The sequence below is a fragment of the Aulonocara stuartgranti genome (genome assembly GCF_965226115.1).
Source record: "Aulonocara stuartgranti genome assembly, chromosome: 23".
Lineage (NCBI taxonomy): Eukaryota > Metazoa > Chordata > Actinopteri > Cichliformes > Cichlidae > Aulonocara > Aulonocara stuartgranti.
This window is the reverse complement of record NC_138958.1, coordinates 43702180-43728332: the sequence shown is the minus strand read 5'-3', so window position 1 is coordinate 43728332 and position 26153 is coordinate 43702180. Positions and strand designations below refer to the sequence as shown.

The 26153-nt window shown below is 40.1% G+C and overlaps 1 protein-coding gene and 1 long non-coding RNA gene across 9 annotated transcripts; both read left to right on the top strand.

Moving 5' to 3' along the window:
- The first annotated feature begins 1515 nt into the window (after positions 1-1515).
- Positions 1516-24649, top strand: LOC309700156 (nectin-3-like). 8 transcript variants are annotated; one of them, XR_014274599.1, is made up of 7 exons: positions 1516-1663; positions 2401-2514; positions 2682-3645; positions 4146-4196; positions 4302-4427; positions 4843-4951; positions 5113-6389. XR_014274599.1 is itself a non-coding variant. In XM_082523599.1 (7 exons), exons 1-7 carry the CDS (start codon positions 6972-6974, stop codon positions 24241-24243), a joined length of 1020 nt encoding a protein of 339 aa, XP_082379725.1. In that variant the 5' UTR covers positions 6474-6971; the 3' UTR covers positions 24244-24649. The 8 variants fall into 8 exon arrangements, 1 of the variants encoding a protein (XP_082379725.1); XM_082523599.1 differs by lacking the exons at positions 1516-1663; positions 2401-2514; positions 2682-3645; ... (2 more) ...; positions 4843-4951; positions 5113-6389 and adding exons at positions 6474-7041; positions 20435-20773; positions 21610-21912; ... (2 more) ...; positions 23899-23961; positions 24126-24649; XR_014274600.1 differs by having other exon boundaries at positions 4143-4427.
- On the top strand, positions 10997-15454 carry LOC309699827. The gene is made up of 2 exons (XR_014274499.1): positions 10997-11380; positions 11507-15454. It is a non-coding gene; the product is annotated as an uncharacterized lncRNA (long non-coding RNA).
- Positions 24650-26153: the final 1504 nt, after the last annotated feature.

The window sequence follows — 26153 nt, the reverse complement described above, 5'->3', positions numbered from 1 at the left end:
ATCCTCCCTTAGTTACGCTGCAATGGCTCTAGGCTGCTGGGGGCTTCCCATGATGCACTGAGTGTTTCTTCTTTTCCCCTATTTATGTGTTTATACACCTCTCTGCATTTAATTAGTTATTATTAATCCCTGGCTCTCTTGCACAGTGTGTCTTTTGTCTTGTCTCCCTCATCTCACTCCCAACCGGTCACAGCAGGTGGCTGTCCCTCCCTGAGCCTGGTTCTGCCAGCAGTTCCTGTTAAAAGGGAGTTTTTATTGCTCACTGTTGACAAGTACTTGGTCAAAGCGGTCATATGAATGTTGGGTTTTTTCTTTAAACTGAGTTGAGTAATAGTAGAAGTATTTAGTCAATCATATAGTACTTTGGGTGAACTATACCACTAAAATGGAAGGGGAAAACCAGACTGACACATATTTTAAACTGGGAATAAGACTGTGCTTGTTAAATATAGCCTTTGTTTATTGTATAATAATATTCACATATTATCTTTTTGTCTTAGGGTTTTTACTCAGTTGTTAGTTTATGTGTTTCCATGGTGACCTGATGAACAATTTACCTGAAACTGAGTTCAGTACAATTTGAATTTTTGGCGGCACAGTATGAAACTATGTTAATTCCGTTTTTATATTTTGGAGTCCTTGACAAATATGAGAAGTTGTATCTTAATAAAACAAATGTATATATGACGATATGGGAGTTAGGTATTTTAGTTATAGATGGGAAAGTTTACATTTTTTAGTGATGATCATCATGGTGAGCTGGCATGTTAGAGAGTTTAATGGTGCAACCTTGTACAGTATAAACATATATTTTCTCACTTCGTGTGGTGTAATTTGTTTAAATAGGCCTCACTCAAGGAATAGCCTGCATTAGCAGGTTAATTTTTAATTGTTAATTTCTAATGCGATTTGACCATAGTAGTAAACTTGAATGTATTACTCCGATTGGTGGTGATATATCAATAATGCGCGAATGTAGCAACAGCAAGTTCATTGTGGGAATAAACGCATTCTACCAAGAGTAGCAAAGATTAGCAGATCAAAAACAAGCAAAGCTAAAGGTAGAAGAACAGAAGAGAAGGACAGAAATACTATAGTGAAGGTGCAACTTTTACACATGCGTTTCCTCTCCAGAAATGAGACATGTCAATGAGAGGAAGCAGTTTTGTTGAGCACCAGAAATATGTGGGGTACATATTGAGATGACAGGAGTGACTACAACAACGCTACCACCTGATATAAGTCGTGTGTCTGTCTCAAGGCAGGATCTAACCTCTGTATAAGCTCTTTCCCTCATGCGCACCATCACTGTGTTGTTTTACTATTTCACTGTTTAGAGATTCCCAAATGATCCTTCAAAGATCTGCAGGTTTTTGTCTCTATGGAAGCAAATTCTTTCAACAGTGTCAAGGTCCTTGCTAAAAAGTCCTCCTGCCAGGGCATGCGTTACCTGCATGGGAGGAGCATGACTCCCCCAGGGGCCAATAGCCAATCAGAGTGCACACCCGTTCTCTCCTTGCTGTGTCTCCCTGCAGGCAAGTTATGGACTTGGATTGAATCAGACTAAGGCGGGTGTTGTGCCAAAACGTGATTGTCTTCCAAAAACTGATTTCCGGTATTTGCCAATTTTTAAGTGGACAAAAGGGAGCTGATTGATTATAATGTAAGTACAATAACACAGTTACAAAGATACTTGAGAAACAGGTAAATCTTTAATTTTGTATATAACCCCTTTGTAATACCTGTTCACCAAAGTCTATTTAGCAACATATGTAACGATATTACACATAAAAAACACACAGAAACATTGAAAATCAGTTTTTTGCACAACACGTGCAAGTGTGCCTTCATAGACGCAGTAAGTCACATTGGGAAAGTATTTTATTTCTGTTGCTGTTATGTATCAATGTAAACAGCTGTTATTATTGCCTTGTGTGTTAGCAGCTGTAGGTAAGTAAGTTGTCGCCTGGCTCCACAGGATGTTCCTTATTTATAAGTTGTTTCAGTTGTTGCCGAGAGTTAATGTTCACAAAGATTTTACCTGATGGAGTTACTAAGTTAGCATACGAGTTTGTTCTTGTTTATAAAGCCTGCGTAAACCTGGCGGCCTTTGAGTGAGTAATTGTGTCCACTAGAGGGTGGTGTTGACTCATAAATGAGGGAATTGGCTTAACCCTGGAGGACCCTGTTTCCCTAGAAAACAAATGGAGTCGGCTCTGACCCCATGGGTTCTCCAGGGTTAAATTGATTATGATTCTGTGTTTATGCCATCCTGTTATGTTGTTATGATAAGCTCTTTTTCTGGTTCTGTTCATTTGTAATCTGGTATGGTGTTCTCTGTAATACTGAAGTGTGAGAAATGCTAAACATTATATTATTTCTTATTTGTATTAATTTCAGACACACATCCTTACTTGCCAACGAGAGTGTGTTTGATGTGGGCTCGTGGTAAATAAAGTTCTTCCACTCTGACGTCATTCCCCGTCTCTGACCGGACGTTATTACCAGCGAAGGGTACAGAATGACGTTTCAGAGATAGTGGTCCAGGGCGTCCGCTATAACAGTCTTCCTTGAGCTCTGTCACCAGTGCCTGGTTAAAAAATTCAATGACTCAATCAATCTGTTGCTGCTTCATAGGTTTTCAGGTTAATATTTCCTTCTCGACTGTCTTTTTCTTTAAGGAATCAGCATTTCAGTCATCATACCCTGTCTGTGTTGTTGATCATCAGCTGCTCTCATCTCTGTCGAGCTTAGAAAGAAATCTCAGGATAAGTACTTCTCTTAAAATTGCATATGTACCTTTTATTTATCAGCTAATTCAGATGATAAAAGTTTGCGATGATCACTCTTTATCATCCTTTGATTTACACCTATAAAGTGAAATCATTCCTTTTGAGTCTCTGATAAGTTGTGACATTGTGAAATTTTTTAAACTTATTTCTGGAGTTTCTTTTATGCTTCTATTTCCTTTCTAATCTGGTGTGAATTGCAAATATCAGGCAAACTCTTGATTGTGCAATATCAACAGTGTACCGCTACATTATTTTATTTTATTTTATTTTATTTTATTTTAACAATTCAGGACACTTTCTGTCAGTTGAAAATCAGCTCTAAAAGCAGACAGCTTTTAGATATTAGCTTGTTACTGTTGTTACTTGAAAATGTTTTTTCAGTTTTTACATCATGGGTGAGGGAACTTGACTGCTAAAAAAGCGGAAGTTCCTTTTACTTTAATTAATATAATGAAGAAGTTGAGTTCAGTAGTTGAATTATATTCAAGGCTTCATTCAACAAGCCTGTGTAACACACGTGTGTTAGGCAGGTTGTATAGAAAAACGTGGTCAGATTCATGCTTGATTGGCAGGTGACCCTGGTTGCACTTTCTGTTAGCATTCAGCTTTGTGTTCTGTAACTACAGGGGTTCAACAAATAATTGCCACGCATCACACTGATGTCTTCGGAAGTTTATTTTTCTCTCTCTCTTATTTTCTTCAGGCATTGTGAAAACTGAAGAAAACACAACGTTCACAACGCAAATATCTCTGACCGTATCAAAGTCTCTCATCTTAGTGTCCATAAACAGTCTTGAGCTAAATAAAAATGCAATATAATGGATATCACTGAAAATGTCCTCTTACTGCCAGTGTAAGACATACATACAATATTATATACACAATATATATGAAAACCATTACTGTGTGCGCCTCTTAGACAACATGCAGAATAACATTACTGTTGTGACTTTAGCCACATATGTAGCTCTGTGTCCATGCTCTGACCCTCAATGACTGTGCTCTCAGCTAAACTCTGGTCATGTGACCATTACAAACTCTACCTCAAACAAACCTTACACACTTTACACATTTGACAAACTCTTATTTTGTAATCACATATTTTAGACAAGTTTTTAATCATTGCTACCCTTTTTATCATCTTATCCAATAATTTTTTAACCCTTTCCTACAAATAAATGAACTAATTTAAACAGGAATGTATCACACAAACATATAAAGCAAACACTTATATTTAAGTGTTTCGGGGACGGTTACATCCTCTTTACATTATTCAGCATTCCTTAAGCATTATTACAGCAGAATGAAAAACCTTGATTCATCAAGATAAACCTTTATGTTTATTTGTAGCAGACAGTGCACTTGACTGACAAATGGAAGATCCATGCTTTGTAGCCAATAATGGTAAATAGACTGATTCTACTCTCTCGGAGTACTCAAAGCGCTCTATACAGCATGCCACATTCGCCCAATCACACCCATTCTCACAAGCACTTTATCTATACTTAGTGCTCTCTAACTACATTCATACTCCGATGGACGCATCGCAGAGCAACTTGGGGTTCATATCTTGCCCAAGGATACTTGACATGCAGACTGGAGGAGCCAAGAATCGAACCACCAACCTTCCGATCAGTAGGTGATCAGTAGTGAAAGTAAATGTTTTATGTGTTTTTCCACTTTTAGGAATAGGGACAATCAGGAGTTGGGTACTGTAAAATTGCTTTCATCAATGTAAAAAATCTATATTACACTATCAGATTATTTGCTTGTTAAACATCCGAGTGGATCCCAGGCTTTGTCATGTGTTAATAATAAGCGGGATCTCTGCTTACATTATGGCTTTTACATATACACCCCTTAAAATCCCAGACGGAGGCTGAGTGAGACTCAAACTGCAATCAGAGCTAAATTTCGGCTCAAATGACAGTTCTCTTTGTTATATTATTTTTTACAGGAAAATCTGTGATTTTTAGATCAGGGACATTTTATAAATTGTACAACATGACACCAAAGGAAACTGAAAATCATTTTTGTACATTTATTATAGGTGGGATGTGCAGCATGAGTGCTCTCTGTGTAAGTGTCAATAAACCTTTCAGGCTCTCACAAATGGACCTTGAGATGAGTAAGACACCTAAAAGCAGAGACACTCACAAGTAAGTCACTCTTTATCCTTTTCTGTACTTGCAAAGTTATTTATTGCACGTGTCCAGCATTCCACTGTTTAAAGCTATTGATTTGTTCATAAAACATACCATCCAATATTAATGTATTGATGAAAATTATGAGTGAAAACATATTTTATCTTTGTTTTAAGGGGTAGAGGACATTTATTTAATAGCGATCTCAGACAACAAACGCCTCTTCAGAAAAAGAATGTTGACCAATGTTGAACCTGAAAAAACTGCATCGAAGCTTGAGACACAAGTACTGTCACAATGGGATGCACTCGACAATCCTTCCTGCCCAGATCAGAATACCGCTCACTGACGAGTCACAATTGGAAATATATCTTGAGTAGGTTTCTCTTTGTAGAGTTAATTATTTATTTTTTTGCATTTTTTTGTAATGCAGAGTATAATTAAAGTGCACAGCATCTGTGCAAAAAACACAACATATGAAGTCATAGTTCTCAGGTATTTAATGAAGGAATATTTGTCCATCTGGTAATGTCAAATAAAGCAAAAATTTGAAAAAAGAATTCACAATTTGAGTGTTTAGGAGGAGCGTGTGAAGATTTTATAGAAAACCAGTAACAGACTGATTTAGACAGGAGGATCAACCAACTTGGACAATTTTTTTTAACTAACTGATGAAAGTTAGCTAACTATGAAGCCATGATTGTTAAGTTCCTGAGTTTTTTGTTTTTCTTTTGGTGCCACATTATTAATAACACAATGGTGATTGACACTGTTTGAAGAACCCAGCTGTGAATTTTTCCTTAAGGAAAGAACAGGCTGTGGAACTGCCACTGATCTCCTGCAGAAAACTCCAGTCTCATTTAGATTTGTGTGGCTGCGGAATAGTGCAATAAAGAAATACAAGTTTTCTTAAATCACAATGACCTGATGTTATATAGTGATAGAAGCCAACTAAAAACCAAAATAGCCAGTGGGAGATAATGTCATCAGTGTAACACACACGTATAATTAATTTAAACATGTTGTATGCCAGGCAGTATGTAATGAACTTGTTGACTTGTTAAGAACCATGTGATGTTTCATGGAGTAAACTATCTATTTATTCAGCATTACATGAGTTTATGGAAACATAAATGTCCCTGATCTTTAAAGGCAAAGTTTTATTTGCTGCCATCATGCATAGCATATTTGCATAATGCATAAAAGGTTCCTGGTTTGTAAATGAAAAGAAACACAAACCCAGCTTCAGGGGAGATAGAAAATACATGACACTGTTAACCTCACAGGAATATTGTAATTTGATAAAGGAGGTTGCCAGAAGAATTGTCTAAATGTATAAATCTTTGTAAAGTCAACAACAACTGTGCAAAATGGAGAAAATGCAAACACACATGTGATATTTTGTTTCTCCACAATATCTCATTAAATGCTTCTTCTTCTGTGTCTTTACTGATATATTGTGTCACTTTTTGCATACTGGTTGTTTATTTGTATGTGATGATAAAAAAAAGTTTCAGCTCTATTTTTTTCACTCTAAGGTCTTCAGTGGTGCTGAGAATATTATGTAATTTACACAAAAGGGTAGCCTACAGCCTCTCTGGGATTCTCAAGATAAACCCACAATTTATATACCTGAAATGTTATTATCTTTGTTTTGCTGTGATTTCCTGTCAGGAAGTTTCAGAACAAGCTGGAAAAAAAACTTGGACAATGTAACAGAAAAGTTGACTTCGATATTTGGTGCGCTGGTATGTGGTTACATAAAAAGAGGACTGTACCACTGCAGCACAAGAGGGGAGACTCGCTCTTCATATCGCATGTTGAAGTGATAACTGAACATTGCCTGTTGAATAATTTATTTGTTATTATATTATAATACCACTCAGGTGTGATTTTATCTAATTTTTTTAGCTACTTTATTAGTTTATATGTGATTATATAAGTGCTGTGATGAACAATTAACCCGGAACTGCTTTGACTTGCCCAGCCTACACGTCAAATCAGTTTGAATGTTTTGGCGGTAAAGTACGGAGGCATGATGCCGCGCTTTGGAGTTACATGTTATTATGTTACTAATCTTCTTATTTTCGGAGTCTTTCACAAAGGTGAGCTGAAACTGGGTGTCAATGTTACACACGCGCATGGGCCAATAAGCGATTCTTCCCGAAAATACTGACTTCTTCCTCTTCTTTGTTAAACGTGAGGATGTTCATTAAGGTGAACTGGTACTTTGGACTGTTTGGGTTTAACTGAGTATTTAAGTGGGAGGCAGATTTACACGCAGTTGGTTTTTAGGTCTCTATAGTGTACACGCAGAGGCGCGCTTACGTATCTATGATGGCGCTGTAAAAATGTTCGAGCAAATTTAAGAAGAGACAAAAAGTCCTCTCTGTCCAGCGTTTCATCGGGAGAGAAAGCGTAACCACGACAAAGTATTTTCACGGGTGCAGGTATGCAGCTCTCGCGTTCAAATTCCTCGCGCGTAGTCTGAGCTCTCAGTGCTCCCTCTGGCTGCTAGCAGAGTGAAGCTGACCCCCCACCCACTTGAAACGTAAAGGCAAATAGGCGGAGCGGTTAGTGCTACGTTTGTGCAGATTTGTGCAGGTAAAATTAGCGTTTGTGCTGCTACGGTTTCCGAGATATTAAACTTTATTTTATAGGTCATTCAAAGGTCACCATCCCCCCAGACTGCTCCAAAACGGGCCAAAATGGTCTACTTTTTTAGTGCTACGTTTGTGCTGGTTTGTGCAGGTAAAATTAGCGTTTGTGCTGCTTCTGTTTTAAAGATATTAATGAAAATGTAAAGGTCAACCAGCCCCCCCACATTACCCAAATCCAACAAAAGTGGTATCAAACGTTTGTGCTACGTTTGTGCTGGTTTGTGCTGCAAAGATTTTCGTTTGTGCTGCTATCATTTTAAAGATATTAACAAAAATTTCTAGAGGTCATCAGAGGTCAACCAGCCCCCCCACATTAATTAAATCAAACAAAATGGGTGTCAATCAACTGTGCTACGTTTGTGCTGGTTTGTGCTGCTAAAATTTTCGTTTGTGCTGCTTCTGTTTTAAAGATATTAATGAAAATGTAAAGGTCAAAAGGTCAACCAGCCCCCCCACATTACCCAAATCCAACAAAAGTGGTATCAAACGTTTGTGCTACGTTTGTGCTGGTTTGTGCTGCAAAGATTTTCGTTTGTGCTGCTATCATTTTAAAGATATTAATAACAATTTCTAGAGGTCATCAGAGGTCAACCAGCCCCCCCACATTAATTAAATCAAACAAAATGGGTGTCAATCAACTGTGCTACGTTTGTGCTGGTTTGTGCTGCTAAAATTTTCGTTTGTGCTGCTTCTGTTTTAAAGATATTAATGAAAATGTAAAGGTCAAAAGGTCAACCAGCCCCCCCACATTACCCAAATCCAACAAAAGTGGTATCAAACGTTTGTGCTACGTTTGTGCTGGTTTGTGCTGCAGAAATTTTTGTTTGTGCCGTTATTATTTTAAAGATATTAACAAAAATTTCTAGAGGTCAACCAGCCCCCCCATATTAATGGAATCAAACAAAATGGATGTCAAACGTTTGTGCTGGTTTGTGCTGCAAAAATGTTTGTTTGTGCTGCTAACATTTTAAAATGTTTAATAAAATAACGTCTTGATGCGTGCTTAATCATCCAGGTAAGTAAATCCCAAAAGGTTGATTCTGTTCATCTGGACATTTTCAGTTGGAGAAACGTTTCGTCACTCATCCAAGTGACTTCTTCAGTCTCAGCTGACTGTAGGTTTCCTAACCTTATAAACACCCGTGAGTGAAGTTGCCCCCCCTACCTTCTTCAAATCGAACAAAATTGATGTCAAACATTTGTCCTGCAAATTATTTTGTTTGTGCAGGTTATGTTTCCCTAATTTTATAAACAGTACATGTACAGTGAGAGAGAGATGTTACATCTGTCTTCACTTGCATCCCAGTCATAGAAGCGTTGGAGGTCGTTCATAAGAGATTACAGGATCATCCCAACCTCAGCAACAGGACCACTCTCAGCACTGATCAGTTGTGTTTGCTTTTGGAACTGTCTTAATTCCACCTATTTTGCATAAGGGTCAGTACAGGCAGAAATCTAGGTGTGCCATGGGTTCCCACAGGCCCCTGGTCAAAGTCACCAAACCAGTTCGTAAGCAGGTACAGGTGTGGCCAGAAGGGTCCTCAGAGGCACTGCTTTTCCACCACAGGCCGCCACACACGACAACACCACAGACTTTCAGGAATATACAGAAACTGTCACTGCCTACATCCCAAAATGCATCGATGATGTCACAGAGACCAGGACTATCACTGTCTGGGCCAATCAGAAACCATGGCTCACAGGTCAGGTTTAAATGCTCCTAAAGTTGAAAAATGCAAGCCTTCAGAGCCGGGAATTAGGTGAGTCTAAGAACAGCAAGGGCAAACCTGTCACGTGGCATCAGCTACAGCAAAGCTTCAGCGACAGCAGAGATACTTGGAGGCAGTGGCAAGGAATACAAACCATCACAGACTACAAGCCCACTCTACAGACCGTGGTGACACAATCCCCAGACAGTGTGTGGAGATCCCTCCACCATCATTACTGAACCCAAGAAGTCATCTATCTCCTGCTTTAAGGACTACCGTCCTGTCAAACTCACCTCCATCATTATTAAGTTAAGTGCTTTGAACGGTTAGTCATGCATCAAATCAAATTATTGCTTTCCCCCAACCTGGATCCATTTCAGTTCGCATACCGGTCAAAACGCTCAACCGATGATGGAATTTCAACTGCCCCTCACTCAGCCCTCACACATCTGAACACTAGAGACTCATATGTCAGAGTGCTGTTCATAGACTTCAGTTCAGCATTCAACACCATCATTCCCCAGCAACTCATTCACAAACTGGATCTGCTGGGGATCAGCACCTTGCTGTATAACGGGCTGCTAGATTTCTTGACAGGAAGACAGCAGACAGTACGGGTCAACAGCAACACCTCCAGCCCAAGAACACGGAATACGGGGGCTACCCAAGGATGTGTGTTGAGCCCCCTTCTCTTCACTCTGCTGACCCACGACGAGATCTACTACAGGGGTGAAGTTAACCATCTGCCAGAGTGGTACAGCAACAACAACCTGTCCCTGAATGTGGAGAAGACCAACAGTGACTCTACTTCCTCTGCAAACTGAGAAGCACAAGAGATTCAACCCCCATTATGAGCACCTTTTACAGAGGCACAGTTGAGAGTATCCTCACCAGCTGCATCACTGGTGTGGTATGACTCCTGCATTGGGTTCTGCAGGAAAAAATGACAACGGGTAGTGAGAGCAGCCGAGAGCATTGTGGGGACCTCTCTTGCCTCCCTCCCCAGGAGATCTACTGCACCTGCCTCATCTGGAAGGTCGTCTCCATTACAGGTGACTCCACTCATCCCTTCAACAGCGTCTTCAGTTTGCTGCCATCAGGAAGGATACTGAAGAGCCTCCGGGGCAGAACCAGCAGACTGAGAGACAGCTTCGTCCATCGGGCTGTCAGGATGCTGACCATCTCTGGATCGAGAAGGGGGGCCCAAGGGTACATCTTTCGCCATCCTACAATGCTGTGATTGTAGCCATTCCCCACTTTCTGTGAATGGTACTCATGGCCATTGATCAATAGGCTTTGATTAGTTGTCATTGATCAATGGTCATAAGAATTTGCATACTAACAATCATGGAATTAACCCCCCGGCACATTGTTCATTCAGTGGCGCTAGTTTCCTTCACTATGCAAATGTACTGTTTATATGGTTGGGGAAACCTACAGTCAGCTGAGACTGAAGAAGTCACTTGGATGAGTGACGAAACGTTTCTCCAACTGAAAATGTCCAGATGAACAGAATCAACCTTTTGGGATTTACTTACCTGGATGATTAAGCACGCATCAAGACGTTATTTTATTAAACATTTTAAAATGTTAGCAGCACAAACAAACATTTTTGCAGCACAAACCAGCACAAACGTTTGACATCCATTTTGTTTGATTCCATTAATATGGGGGGGCTGGTTGATGAAGAAAATATAATCTGATCACACATTATTCAGCTTTAAATATTGTTCAGCTTTAAAGTTACTGTGCAACTGTGTAATAAAAATGTGTGCTCACGACTTTGGCCTTGAGAGCGATAAGAAGCGATCGCCTCATCCTGCAGGCGAAAGATATCTGCAAGCGAAGAACACCCAAGGCCGCTTTCCTTTTATGGAGTTGTTTTTCTGCTAATGCAGCACTTTCCTCACAACCCCCTCCTGTAAGTTTTAGAGAATATATACCCATCCTCACAGAAAATATTAGGAATCTCTTGATGTGAGCTGTTTTTGAGAGGTTGTCTCTGCCTCAATAAAAGTTCACTGATTCCCCCATCTGCTGCAGGTGTCCGGTTGTCTTCATTCTCCGCCAGCCTGGTTAAGTCAATTCCTCCTTAACATCTAAAAGAACCTATTTAATGAAGGAAGACGGGTTCACTTTGTGTTTAATATTATTCTATTGCTGTTGTTTTTTTTATATCCTTCAATTGGCGTCACGAACAGGATCCGCTCCAGGTCAACTGGACGGAGGGGAGGACATCGGCTGTGGTCTGAGTGAACGGAGTTTGGACAAAAGCTGTGTGCACACAAAAAACAAGGTAAGCAGACCTTTTATTTCTGCTATATTGAACATTATAAAAATACTTAGTGTCCAAACTCCTAGTAATTCATAACCAAAATTGTTTGGCTTACTTAAGGCTTGTTGAGAATCAGACAAGTGAATAAGAGATAAGTGAATAAGAAATAAGTGAATAAGTGAATAAAGATAAGAGTGAACTGAGGTCTGACCACGGTTGCGGCCGACGGGTCGCTCTCCGGTGTCGGATAAATACCTCAGCAGGTCTGGGACCTTGAAAGGGTTTATTAGTAACGCCTTTCTAAACAAATTAAAAGGTTAAAGGCCTTGAGAATATTTTTTAGTAATATTCTCTAAACTACAGAAGGGTTAGGAAGGCCCAGAGGACTTTATTAGAAAAGATCCTCTAAAACTTAAAAAAGAGAAGTACTGGTTGGAGTCCAAAGGACGGGTCCCTTTGATCAATAGGAGAAAACGGATCTCTTCTTAAAACCCCGATGATTTTAGTGTTTTAAATGTTTTGATGTTCTGTTTGATATTGGACACACATAAATACACGCTGAATGCTTGCTGTGGAACACTGGGCAGGACAGTTTGGTTCTCCGTTGTTCACAGATTACACAATTAAAGGAACTAGGTTCCTCTTTTGGTTAAAATAATACACCACACATAGAATTTTTTTACACATTTATTACATACATAAGGAGGGTAATGAGTGACTGCAGGTAATGTATAAAGTGTGAATGAGACGTGTGAACAAGGTGACAACCAACTAGCACCCCTATCAGGAAGCTCTAGGCAAGGTTACCCGCCAGACTCCGGTTTGGTAGAAGCTTGGTAACACCTGAAGGGATATTTCAGTGCTGACTCACCTTTAAAGCAGCGCCCCAGCTGTTAGTGCCTAACAGAGACAGAAACCCAGCTGGACCAAATTCTCCTTTAAAATCAATAAATAGAACATAAATTACCGGTGTGTGTAAATAAGTTGTATAAATCTGTTAGATCTGAAACTCCTGCTAAAAAACTTCCTCTCTACAACTCTTTTCTCTTCTCTCCCTCTTTCTCTCAGTTGGGATTCTGTGTGTGTATGTGTGCTGGAGAAATAAAAAAAAAAAAAAGGAAAAGGGTCTCTCTCTCTGTCTCTGTGAGAGGAAAAAGGTGGGGGCCGAGTGAGCCCGCGGGGCCGAGCGGGTCCGCGGGAGCGAGCGTGTATGCTGTATGAGGAAGAAGGGAGTGAGAGGGAGCGAGTGAAAAGAGTAATCGAGTATTTGGTGATTTTTTTTATTATTTCAGAGGCACTGGGTAAGAGTTTTGACTTTAGCTGTGAGAGTTGTGAAAAGAGCAGGTTTTTCTTTTGTTGTAGACTGTGAGTAATCGGTGTTTTTCTGCCTATTGTGCTGCGTGGAAGACACAGAAGTGTAGAAATGTTTGTGGTTTATCTTTGTTTGACGTTTTATATAGAGTTGGTTGATTCAGGGTGATTTCTCCCGTTTAAGGGAGGAGTTGCATTGTGGTTATGTTAAAGCTTTGCTGTAGGGGTATGTGTGTGATTTTGTGCTGGCTTCGCATGTTTAAATGGATGCATAGAAGTTTGTCAGTGAGAAATTGTTATGGTGGGGTTTTAAAGTTAGTAAAGAGTCAAACAACGCCCACTGTTTTAAAAAGGCCCAAAACATCATAAAAGACACCTCACATTCTGGCCACTGCCTGTTCGAACTGTTGCCCTAAGGCAGACGGTACAGGGCAATCACAGCAAGGACTAATAGACTCAAAACACAGCTGTTATCCAACTGCAATAACACATCTGAATACTACAAAAATGTCCACCATGCCACTCTTGTGTTAATCTATGCACGGTCTGAAGCATGACGGTGGGAATACTTAGTATTTTAAGTATTCTATCTATTTTATTGATTGAATTTTATTGTTTTTTTATATTTGATATTACTAGGGATGATGCAATGATCGGGGACCATTCTTAATGTCGTCGGTCTCATGACAATGACAATAAAGTTTTTGATTTTGATTCTGATTCTGAAATACACCCTCCTCAAGAGTTCAATGATTTAGGCAGTTATGTTTATACAAATACTAAATGTATGTTTAGTGTCTTCATACAGGTGTTTTTTCTTAACCTGGAAGCCTGAGTACGGCAGCAGAAGACAGGCCAAGCTTTGGCTAAAATTCACGGCTGGACACCAGAGTTGTCCTCACCCCTCCCGGTAAAACAAAAAAGAGAGAATGTAGTTTGAGGCGGGTTTTTCTCGCTGAACTGCTCTGGGTGCTGTGTCCCTGAATCTCACCAGTGTTAACCTCTGGCGGAAGACATGGAGAAAAGGAAAAGATGTTCCTGGTAAATCACTGAAACAAATAAAACCACACACAACCAGAGAAAGATATGAGAAGGGTGAGGAACAGACACATGTGCGTGTTAGAGAAATGCCTCGTTTGAGAAAAAGTTAAAGTAACCCATATACAGACGCACCCATACATGCAATGAAGAAACAGCTTACATACATGTGCACGTACATGCAAGGTTAAAGTAGCGACACTTAACATACACCTGTGTTTAAATGATATAGTTTATACATTACTGACAATTAAACGCTTTGGGTTGCAGGACAACAACGTAACGTCAAAAGACAAAGACACTGGTCTGAGGATTAAGTGAGGACACGACAAATTTAGTGGTTAAAAGGGTCGACTTGGGACATGTTTTTGTTGATCGTTTAAGACAAATGACTACTGAATGATAGGAAATTCCTTTTTAGGTTTCTAAACAGGATCTTAAGAATTTTAACACGTACCTGTGTTGTCCTGTCAACTTGAGGGGTTATGAGTTGATTATATGGTGAAAAAAAAAAAAAAAAAACAAAAACAAAAAAGGGGGGAGACGAGATCTCGTTGTTTCTCCCCTCTCGGGATAACACAGCCAACACAGCACAGCCAACACAACATCATTTTCCTGTTCGCCTGTTTTGTTTTGTTTTTGTTTTTTCTGAGAGCCGAAGCTGACCTGGACTCCTACCCTCCCCTCTACCATCGTTGCCCTCTCCGCGACCATCTTTGACCCTTTGACCCCTGAAGGCCACAGCAGCTGGACTCACAACAACAACTTGAGGATGTCAACAGTGCTGCAAAAGAGTGATCTCATGCAGCAGAGACGGAGAGCACTAAACCTAAAGCCCGTTTCACTACACGGGGGAAATTCCCAGGCTGCGTCAGCTGACAGAGCTGTGACGAGACGCGCATTAAGCCCGGAGGAAAAGGGACGGTGAGCAGAAGGATGCTGACCTCTGAGAAGAGCCGAACAGCAGAGCTGCAGAAGGCCGTGGACCATACAGAAGCAAAAGGGTCAAGGTACAAGGAGAAGATGCGGGCAGCTGCAACAACGGATGAAAACAGACCCAAAGAGGAGGGGAGGACCCTAGGCCATGCGTCAGGCCGCTGGTTTACCTAAACTACAGAACAGGAAGGTGATGAACACAAACATATACCAACACACGAACACACACTTCTGCATGCGCCTACTTAGAATGAAGGGAAACACACACATGAACACTTATGCACTTGTTGAGGGAGTAAAAACTGATACATACCCATGCACTAAAATCAAAATGTTGATTTAATTTACTAAGAAGTGACACACAATGCTCCAGCTGCTGCAATGAAGAATGCTTTACTGACAAAGGCTCAATGCTGCACACAACAAAGTCAAATACAGAATTTGCTATAATAATAAGCCCAGAGGGCATTTGTGTGGTCTGGGGAGCAGAGTCCGGAGCGGTTTGGTTATGAAAATGATGCCCGTGCGAGATATCTGGGGCTTAAGGCCTCGACTTAATTGTTTACTCTACACTAAAAAGAAAAGAAAACACTCTGAGCAGTGGTGCAGAGTGAAAACGAGGAATTAACAGTGTGAGTTTTATTTCAGAGCGCCACGTCATTGTGATGGAGATTTAATAAAGGAGGAACACACGGACAAAGAAGAAGAGAAGGGGGGGCAGCCCTTGAACGCGATTGCCTGAGGCATTAAAGTTCTGTACTAAATTCTGGTTTCCAGTGTGAGAAAAGTCACGCAGTGCCAGTAGTAGAGCTAGGTTGAGTGATGATTCTAAATTACTGTAAGTAAATCATCGTACACCGTTCAAGTTTCATGATAACGGGGATCTAGACTTTGTTGAACCCTAGGCAATTTGAACAGGTAAAAGTCGAGTGACCAAGTAGCAGTTGAATAAAAGTCATTGAATAAGTGTTGAAATAAACTGGCAGAATTAAGAGAATTAAAACATTTCAAGAGCTCAACTTACTTAATGGTTCAATTTTGTTTCACGAACGCAAAACATATAGGTTTATAAATATGAAAAGGTTGAGATGGTGTTGATTTGACTCTGTGTAGGTTTAGGTTGGTATTTTTATTGATGGGAAGAATATTCAGTGACAAGTCCTAAGACCCGGGCGTCTGCATTTTGTTTTTGTTATTTTTCATTTTATTTTGTTTTATATTTACTGATTTTTGTTGGTGAATCTTTTCTTTAAGCAGATCTGCACATCGGAAATTACAAGCATTACACGTCGGCGAGAAAATTGTTGTAAGTGAGTGTCTCCGCATTGAAATGGGTTCTGGAGGAAACACTTGTGGGGACAATTAGAAACGAGAGTCCCTGTTTAAAAAAGGATTCAGCGAGGTAATCCGAACTCAAGTTCTTGTTTCTTTTTGAGATGACGTCATTTTGCTGAGTGTGGAAACTAGATGCGACGACAGGTTTCACTATCAGCAAAGAACGGATGAATGGATGAAAGACTGGGAATAAAAACAAACGGACTGACTGGTAAAAGATGACAAGACTTGACCATGACTCAAGGTTAACCACCTCCACCTAGATAGGATAAAAGGGTGGATGAATTTATGTGGGTTTCTTTTACAGGAGTAGAAGGATGACAAAATATTCGAGGATGAGTGAACCTGTAAATGCCATTTTTGTGTCTTGTGTGGCTTACAGAGGTAACTGCGCAGCGTTACCATTTACATTTTCTTCCCTACAGGGTTACAGTTTTAATGTTTTTCTATTACAGGATTTCTGGGCGGATGTGTGAAGAAACGGTGTTTATGGGTTAGGAGTTGGGGATGCTATTACACTGTATTCTGGTGAGAGTGTTGGGGGAGACACACCCTGTCTTGAAAACTGTGATTTTTTTACAGGAAATGTTTTATAGCACCTATGGAATGAGGATGCCTGACTACGGTCAATGTGCTGCTAATGTTTGCTTTGCTTTGGTGAGAGGGGTGCAGTAGAAAACAGACAAGTGACATGAAAACAAGTAATAATAACAAATAACAAATTTGGGGACAGTTTGACCTAGAGCCCACTAACTGGCCATTAGGGGCTCTCTCTCTCTCTCTCTCTCTCTCTCTCTCTCTCTCTCTCTCTCTCTCTCTCTCTCTCTCTCTCTCTCTCTCTCTCTCTCTCTCTCTCTCTCTCTCTCTCTCTCTCTCTCTCTCTCTCTCTCTCTCTCTCTCTCTCTCTCTCTCTCTCTCTCTCTCTCTCTCTCTCTCTGGGAATAACATTGCCCAAAGGGTGAATAAAGCAAATTGTGGCAATAATAGTGATTTAATGATTGGAGAAACCTGAACATGATACTTGTCTGTTGAGCTGAATCGTTTATTACTCTTATGATTTTCCGGTGGGACTATGAAGATTTTTTGGTACAGATTGCAGGTTGTTGCTCTTTAACTCCTAGAACACGCCCTTGGCAAGGTGGGGGGAACTGGACCACCTTTCTGTGCCCCATCATCCTCTATTAGACGACATCCAAGCTAAGTAAACATGTCTTGGCCCTTTCCCCCTGAAATGACAGGCAGGCAAAGATGTTGCGTCTTTGTTTGCTTCCTGGCCCTGGGTCTCATTCCCATTGGCATAATCCTGATCTGTGAAGGGCCCCCGAGAACTTTTGACACCTTTAAGTTCAAAAGCTTCGCCCCCTTCTGACAGTCCCAATCTGACAAATGTAGCCCCTAGGGTCTTGCCCACCACTTCCTCTCCAGTTTTACAATATTGACTTTTGAATGCCCTTAGCAGTTACCGTTCTGAGTTTATTTTACGGTTGATTTATTCTTTCACATTTTCACGTTTATATCTCTCATTATTATAGTATACTCTGTACTCTCCACATTTTTATCATTACTTATGCTTTTTGGTTGCTGAGTTACAGGAACTGTTAATTTTGTGTCACTACCCTGGTTGCACTAACTCGTTGTATCCGTGTGTGCAGGACAGCTGTTACTGCTTTCATCGGGAACCGAGACTGCTTGCAGCCGACCCCTGGGCAGGGTGGTGCCTGGACTCTTTTCTCCTCATCTGCAATGACAGATAAAGACAAATGATAAGACCCGAGGAGTTTTTCGAGCCAGGCTTCGACACGTCTCTGTGTTCCTTTGAATGTTACTTATTTTTGTGTGTTGACCCATTTAAGATGGGTCAAAAGGGGGATTTGAAGAAAATATAATCTGATCACACATTATTCAGCTTTAAATATTGTTCAGCTTTAAAGTTACTGTGCAACTGTGTAATAAAAATGTGTGCTCACGACTTTGGCCTTGAGAGCGATAAGAAGCGATCGCCTCATCCTGCAGGCGAAAGATATCTGCAAGCGAAGAACACCCAAGGCCGCTTTCCTTTTATGGAGTTGTTTTTCTGCTAATGCAGCACTTTCCTCACAACCCCCTCCTGTAAGTTTTAGAGAATATATACCCATCCTCACAGAAAATATTAGGAATCTCTTGATGTGAGCTGTTTTTGAGAGGTTGTCTCTGCCTCAATAAAAGTTCACTGATTCCCCCATCTGCTGCAGGTGTCCGGTTGTCTTCATTCTCCGCCAGCCTGGTTAAGTCAATTCCTCCTTAACATCTAAAAGAACCTATTTAATGAAGGAAGACGGGTTCACTTTGTGTTTAATATTATTCTATTGCTGTTGTTTTTTTTATATCCTTCATTGACCTCTAGAAATTTTTGTTAATATCTTTAAAATAATAACGGCACAAACAAAAATTTCTGCAGCACAAACCAGCACAAACGTAGCACAAACGTTTGATACCACTTTTGTTGGATTTGGGTAATGTGGGGGGGCTGGTTGACCTTTTGACCTTTACATTTTCATTAATATCTTTAAAACAGAAGCAGCACAAACGAAAATTTTAGCAGCACAAACCAGCACAAACGTAGCACAGTTGATTGACACCCATTTTGTTTGATTTAATTAATGTGGGGGGGCTGGTTGACCTCTGATGACCTCTAGAAATTGTTATTAATATCTTTAAAATGATAGCAGCACAAACGAAAATCTTTGCAGCACAAACCAGCACAAACGTAGCACAAACGTTTGATACCACTTTTGTTGGATTTGGGTAATGTGGGGGGGCTGGTTGACCTTTACATTTTCATTAATATCTTTAAAACAGAAGCAGCACAAACGCTAATTTTACCTGCACAAACCAGCACAAACGTAGCACTAAAAAAGTAGACCATTTTGGCCCGTTTTGGAGCAGTCTGGGGGGATGGTGACCTTTGAATGACCTATAAAATAAAGTTTAATATCTCGGAAACCGTAGCAGCACAAACGCTAATTTTACCTGCACAAATCAGCACAAACGTAGCACTAAAAAGTAGACCATTTTGGTTTGTTTTGGAGCAGTCTGGGGGGATGGTGACCTTTGAATGACCTATAAAATAAAGTTTAATATCTCGGAAACCGTAGCAGCACAAACGCTAATTTTACCTGCACAAATCTGCACAAACGTAGCACTAAAAAAGTAGACCATTTTGGTTTGTTTTGGAGCAGTCTGGGGGGATGGTGATGTCATCAGCAAAAAATATAACTTTTAATATCTCAGATACTGTAGCAGCACAAACGCTAATTTTACCTGCACAAATCAGCACAAACGTAGCACTAAAAAAGTAGACCATTTTGGCCCGTTTTGGAGCAGTCTGGGGGGATGGTGACCTTTGAATGACCTATAAAATAAAGTTTAATATCTCGGAAACCGTAGCAGCACAAACGCTAATTTTACCTGCACAAATCTGCACAAACGTAGCACTAACCGCTCCGCCTATTTGCCTTTACGTTTCAAGTGGGTGGGGGGTCAGCTTCACTCTGCTCTGGCAGCTCCGCTTTCCCCAAACTGAACGGTGAGCCCGCCATTCACCGACTTTTCAAAGTTTGGAGGGCGGAGCCAAAAGGGAACATGGGCGACATTCAAAGCAGTACGAAACAACCTCGAGTTGCACCGTGCGGCAACGTGACCGCTGTTTTATACCGTGTTTGTTCTTGAAAATAAATTAAAAATACCGTCATTTTCTGGAGTTTATGAGTGCAAGTACTAATAACTACCATTAGAATACTTTAATGCAAGGGCAATCTCATAATCCAGGAGATTCTCAGGCAGGTCCTGAAGCATTTCCGTCCACTCACAGTATGTGCAGTTACATGTGTTTGCTGCAGATTGGCCATTAAATTATGTTTTATCTCGCGGAGGACTTTTGACATAATTCAATACAGTCTGATGACTGAGCAGAACTGAACTGGAGTTAATGTGTTTAAGCATAGTAATGACATATGTGTAAATGGCAGCCTATGACAAAATTTACAAAGTTATTCCTATTGAAAATATTCACATTTAATATATGTTGGAAGCACTTAACCTATATTTAGCAACCATATTTATAGTAAAACTTTAATGACGGTACATAGACTAATGACTACTGCAAATACTGACGTTGAATTTAAACAGAAAACTGAAAAAAATGGACTAATTGAAAACTGAATGTGCCTCACATCTTAAACTATATCTCCTACAGCTCTAACAGCAGTGATCCAAACACAGCAGACTGTGCTGGCAGCAGTGGGAGAAGATGCTGAAGTCAGCTGTCAGCTCTTGGAGCCTAAAGACGTCGTTCAGGTCACATGGCAGACAACTTCAAATAATGTGGAGACAAATGTTGCCACCTACAGCAAGCAGTTTGGTCAGAGAGTGAATGATGGCTTTAAAGATAAATTTGAGTTTAAACACACTGGACTACAGAACTGCTCCATAGTCATCAAGAATTTGACGGAGCAGGATGAAGGCTGCTATCGCTGTCTGTTTAACACTTATCCTGAAGGAGCCTTTATCGGTAGACCCTGCCTCCAACTCTATGGTGAGAACTTAAACCTTCCTTTTCCAACAATAAGTGACTCTGATGACAGATTAGAACTGAAGTTGTAAAACAGCTAACTAATCATATGCAGAGGAATGGCTTATTTCAAGAATACTGTACCCTCATCGCAGTACAGAAACAGGTTTAGGGCTTGCAGTTTCACTGTTATGCAGTTGACACTTAGTTAAACTGCCGGGATGTCTTAAGTAAGTAATGACCTGTGTGCCCTCTCACTTCCTGCTTCTAAATTCAGATAAAATGTGCTTTACTTGGCACTAAAATTTCTTAGAAATATGGTATCTAACCAGATTCTTACTCTGGATGGCATTCCCTTGGCCTCCAATAACGCTGTGAGGAACCTTGGAGTCATTTTTGACCAGGACATGTCCTTCAACGCACATATTAAACAAATATGTAAGACTGCTTTCTTCCATTTGCACAATATCTCTAAAATTAGACATGTCCTCTCTCATAATGACGCTGAAAAACTAGTTCATACTTTTATTACTCCTAGGCTGAATTACTGTAATTCATTATTATCAAGATGTCCTAAAATTCCCTGAAAAGCCTTCAAATCCAAAATGCCGCAGTAAGAGTCCTGACAGAGACTAGAAAGAGAGAGCATATTTCTCCTATATTGACTTTTCTACACTGGATCCCTGTTAAATCTAGATTGAATTCAAAATCTTGATATCCTGACAGCTCACATGCAAGGTCTTGAATAATTAGGCCTAATTTGAATTGAATTGAACTCAAACAAACATAGCTGATATAAATGTGTGAGCAGCTGGTGTGTTTGTAAGAACATGTTGATGATATCTCCTGATCCTTCACAGAGCTGCATGAACCTGTTGTTGATGTCAGAGAGTCAAACTCTACTGAAGAGTGGGTTGTTTCCTGTTCAGCCACTGGTCGACCTGCTCCCACTGTAACACTCAGTGTCTCACAACAAGACCTCAGCTTCTCACAGTACAACACTGTCAGTGTGTCCAACACCAACGCTACATTCACTGTCACCACTACAGCTGTGCTCTCAGGTTCACGTAAACACAGCACACAGGTGGGATGTGCAGCACGAGTGCTCTCTGCTCCTCACAGAGAGGTGATGGTGACGATTCCTGAAGATGATGATGATGATGGTGAGAAATTGTTTCAACATCACTGATTCATAAATTAATGTTTACTCTGTGATTCTAATGTTTGTGTTTCTTTTTCCAGGTTTGGATAAGAAGTCAGGATCTAATCAAAGGAATTTAGGTGTGTTAACATTTGTATGTTTTAAAGTCAGCTTTCCTGATCCTATTTTGTTTTGATAGATGTTCAAATTCTTATCACTTTCTTTCTCCTGTTTGTCGTAAAGGAATCACGATTTCAGTGACTTCATCCTCTGTGGTGTTGGTGCTTGGTGTTCTCATCTGTGTCTGGCTTAGAAAGAAATCTCAGAACAGGTACTCCTCTTAAACCGTGTCTATGTTGCATAGATTTTTGTGCAGCAAATATCTTCAACCTGTTCTTACAAACACACCAGCTGACACATTTATGTCCACTATGTTTGTTTCAAGAACTTACCATTAGGGATGGGTATTGATAAGATTTTAACGATTCCGATTCCATTTTCGATTCTGTTTAACGATTCGATTCTTTATCGATTCTTTTTTTTTTTTTAAAAAAGGAGAACACTAAGGTCGATTAGCTTAGAACTTTGTTTTAAATCTTCTCTTTGAACAAGATAGAAATTTAGGAGTAACATGGCCTTACAAACCCAACAGTGAGATCTTAAGAGATCCACAGCCTACGGCTCTTCAATGGGGTGTCACAGGGTCCAGGAAAAAAAATTGTAAATGTAAAATAATAAAATAAATATTCTTCTGTAGCAATAACAAAGTATAACATAAATTGTTCTGTGGCAATTACACAAGAATATCCAGTAATGTCCCTGCCTACAATTAAACACATTCACTTACCAAAAATTGGGGCATCTGCTGTGGCAAATGGGTGCAAGCCTTTGACCACAAACTTAGTCACTGCTCGGTGACATTCGTCTATCCTGGCCTGAAAGGACACCGGTAGACTGCAGCAACAACTGCCAGCACCTGAGCCAGCCAGACTCTGTCTGTCTCTCTCATCATGGTCACCTACATGTACAGTAATGGCAGGTCTTGTAATAAGGCAGATTGCGCTAACATAATATGCACTGTTAGTTGATTATTTACCTGCCGCATTAACGGGAGAGGACGTGCAAACGTTAGCGCTGCTGCTGGTTGAGAGTCACGAGTCCGGAGCGGAATTAAAAACGCGTGTCATCGCGTGTTTTGTGAGCAAATGCTTTTGCATATTCGTAGTGTTTCCTCCCTTAAATGAAATATCTACTTTGCAAGTTGCCCTGTTGTCATCGGTTCTCATAAAGTATAATCAAACTTTTGAGCGTTTGAGCCGCTTAGGCACCGTGTTTCCTGCCAGGTAAATGACGCTCGGCAACGTGGTGACATCATTCGGGGCGACTGGAATCGATAAGGGAATCGTTTGCAAAAATGGCAAACGATTCCAAGGAATTGAAACAGTGGGAACCGGTTCTCAACAAGAACCGGTTTTCGATACCCATCCCTACTTACCATAGACTTGGAGGCAGGTTTTACTAATGAAGGAGCCTTCAGGATAAGTGTTAAACAGACAATAGCATCCTTCATCCTGCTCTGTTACATTCCTGATGACTATGGAGCAGTTCTGTAGTCCAGTGTATTTAAATTCAACGTTATTTGTAAAGTCAGTACACACTTTTTGGCGAAAGTACTTATTGTACGCGGCAATGGTTGTCTCCACATCATGTGAGATTTTCTGCCATGTGACCTGAAGGACGTCTTTAGTGTCCAAGAGCTGACGGCTCAATTCAGCATCTTCTCCCACTGCTGCCAGCACAGTCTGCTGTGTTTGGACCACTGCTGTTAGAGCTGTAGGAGATACAGTTTGCGAAGTCAAGAACTTTCAGAACTATTGTGAACTGTCCATTTTTCTTAGAGGTCAAGGGTCCAAACTATGGTTTTTATTATTTATTTCAAGTATATCATAATGCATTTGTGTGAGTGTATTAGCAATAATAAATCTAATAAATTTCTTACATTTTTCAGTCTTTCACACATGGCGATTCAGTTGAATGAAACACCTGAAACTGCAAACAGAGACACTGATGAGTAAGTGATTCTTCATCCTGTGAATGTACAACTGGAAATTTCAGCCTCTGTTGTTACATTTCACTTTCAATCTTTTAAATGTTCTCACACTTTGCTGTAACTTTATTCTCAATCATACAGTAATATTTAAAAAATGTAACTTTTTTGTTTGCTCTCATTTTAAGGACTGATACACAAGAGTGCAGGGAAGTCAGACAAGAGACTCCTGAGCGAACTCAACAAAATCATAACCAAGTGTTGTCATCAGCACCCGCAAGAAGACTCATTTTTGATGAAAACTGAAACAAAGATTTGAATGACAGAAAGTATCCCACAAGATGGTGTATAAGAACTTCTTTTATTTATGTATTAGTCACATTAATTAATCCTATACTGCCTTAGTGCCACTGGACCTTAGCATGTTTCACATTCATGCAGTTCGACAGATGGTGGGGGCCTGGTAAGGATGTTGGGGGAAGCAGACCACTCCACAGGAAGAGTCTTTTGTCTCTTAGGCTTAGTCCACACTAATGCGTTTTGGTTTGAAAATGCATCGTATTTCTCCGTTTTGGCCTCGTGTCCACACTGAGACTTGAAAACTCTCCTGAAAACGCAGACTTTCTAACACGAAAGACGCATTTTAGTCATGTGATGCAGTCATGTGACCAATTAAACAAAGATAGTGGAGTGCATTATACAGCAGTTGTTTTGATGGAACATAAGCGTTTTCGGCTGTTTCAATGTGGACGCACAACTCTGTGAAACGACTGAAAACGCTAGTGTGATGAAAACGCCTTTTTCAAATCTATCCAGGCTAGTGTGGACGTAGCCTGAGAGACTCTGCTGACCGTCTCTCCACCAAGCTTAGTTTTCTGTTCTTTGTTTTGATTAAAGAATGTTAGCTACCGCTCACCACTTGTCTGCAGGCTTTATTTAATGGAAAACTTCCACAACAACGGTAACAACAAAGAAGTTCAATCCTGAAGAAAAACAAAGGACTACACCAAAAGAAATCATCGTACTGGGGCTTAATTAACTTTCTGTTTACCATAATGAATTTTTTACACAACTGTACCGTGTCTGTAATTATGTAACATACTGTAAATATGAAAAATATGTCTGTTTGTTTTCACTGTGCATATTTTCATGTTGTTGTTCTTTTTAGTGTTCTAGGTTAGAGAAGTAATCAAATATGTAAAAAATACACATACTGCATATAATTGTTTTTGTTTTGTTTTGGCCCATCATGTTACTTTAAATTGTAAAAAATGGGCGACAGTGTTGATTTATTTAAGTGTGTGATTTATTGATTTATTTTGTAATCATTAAATATATCCATCCATCTGCTTCTGCTTATCCTTTTCAGGGTAGTGGGAGGGGGGGGGGGCTGGAGCCTATCCCAGCTGTCATAGGTCAAGAGGCGGGGCACACCCTGGACAGGTTGCCAGTCTGTCGTAGGGCCAAGACACGGAGACAGACAACCATTTGCACATTCACACCTAGTGGCAATTTGGATTATCCAATTAACCTATCCCCACAAGTTGCATGTCTTTGAACGGTGGGAGGAAGCCGGAGGGAACCCACGCAAACACAGGGATAACAAAGACCCCGGCCTGATGGTGGAATTGCACTCAGGACCTTCTTGCTGTGCGGCAACAGTGCTAACCACCGTGCTGCTCAGTGTTGATTTATTTAAGTGTGTGATTTATTGATGTATTTTGGAATCATTAAATATATATGTATATTTATTCATTATGAATGTTTGGCACCTCTCTCTAAAGGGGAATGCCATATTTTAAAAGGAATTATGCGTGTAACTGTAGAAAGATAACAAAACAAAGGATTTGTGAAACAGTAGAATAAATATATATTTATAGTATGTTTCATTTGAATATTGTTCTTGACTCACATGAGAATATCGTGTATTCAATATTAATTTCTTTTCAAAGAGTTTCAGTTTATCTGGTAACTTTACACTACGATGTGCAGCTGGTTTTGATGAACATCTGTGTTCAGCAGCTGAAAGACTTTGGGATCTATACAAACAACCTGCAATTTAGTTGTAAATAGATGAGAATATAACAGCTTTCCACAGAGAGACCTCTCACAACAAATGTCCTATAGCTTAATATCCCATCTGAAAACATGACTTTAGAGAAAATTCTAACATTTCTTTTCTCTTAGTGACAGAAATGCTTTTTTTTAAACCACAT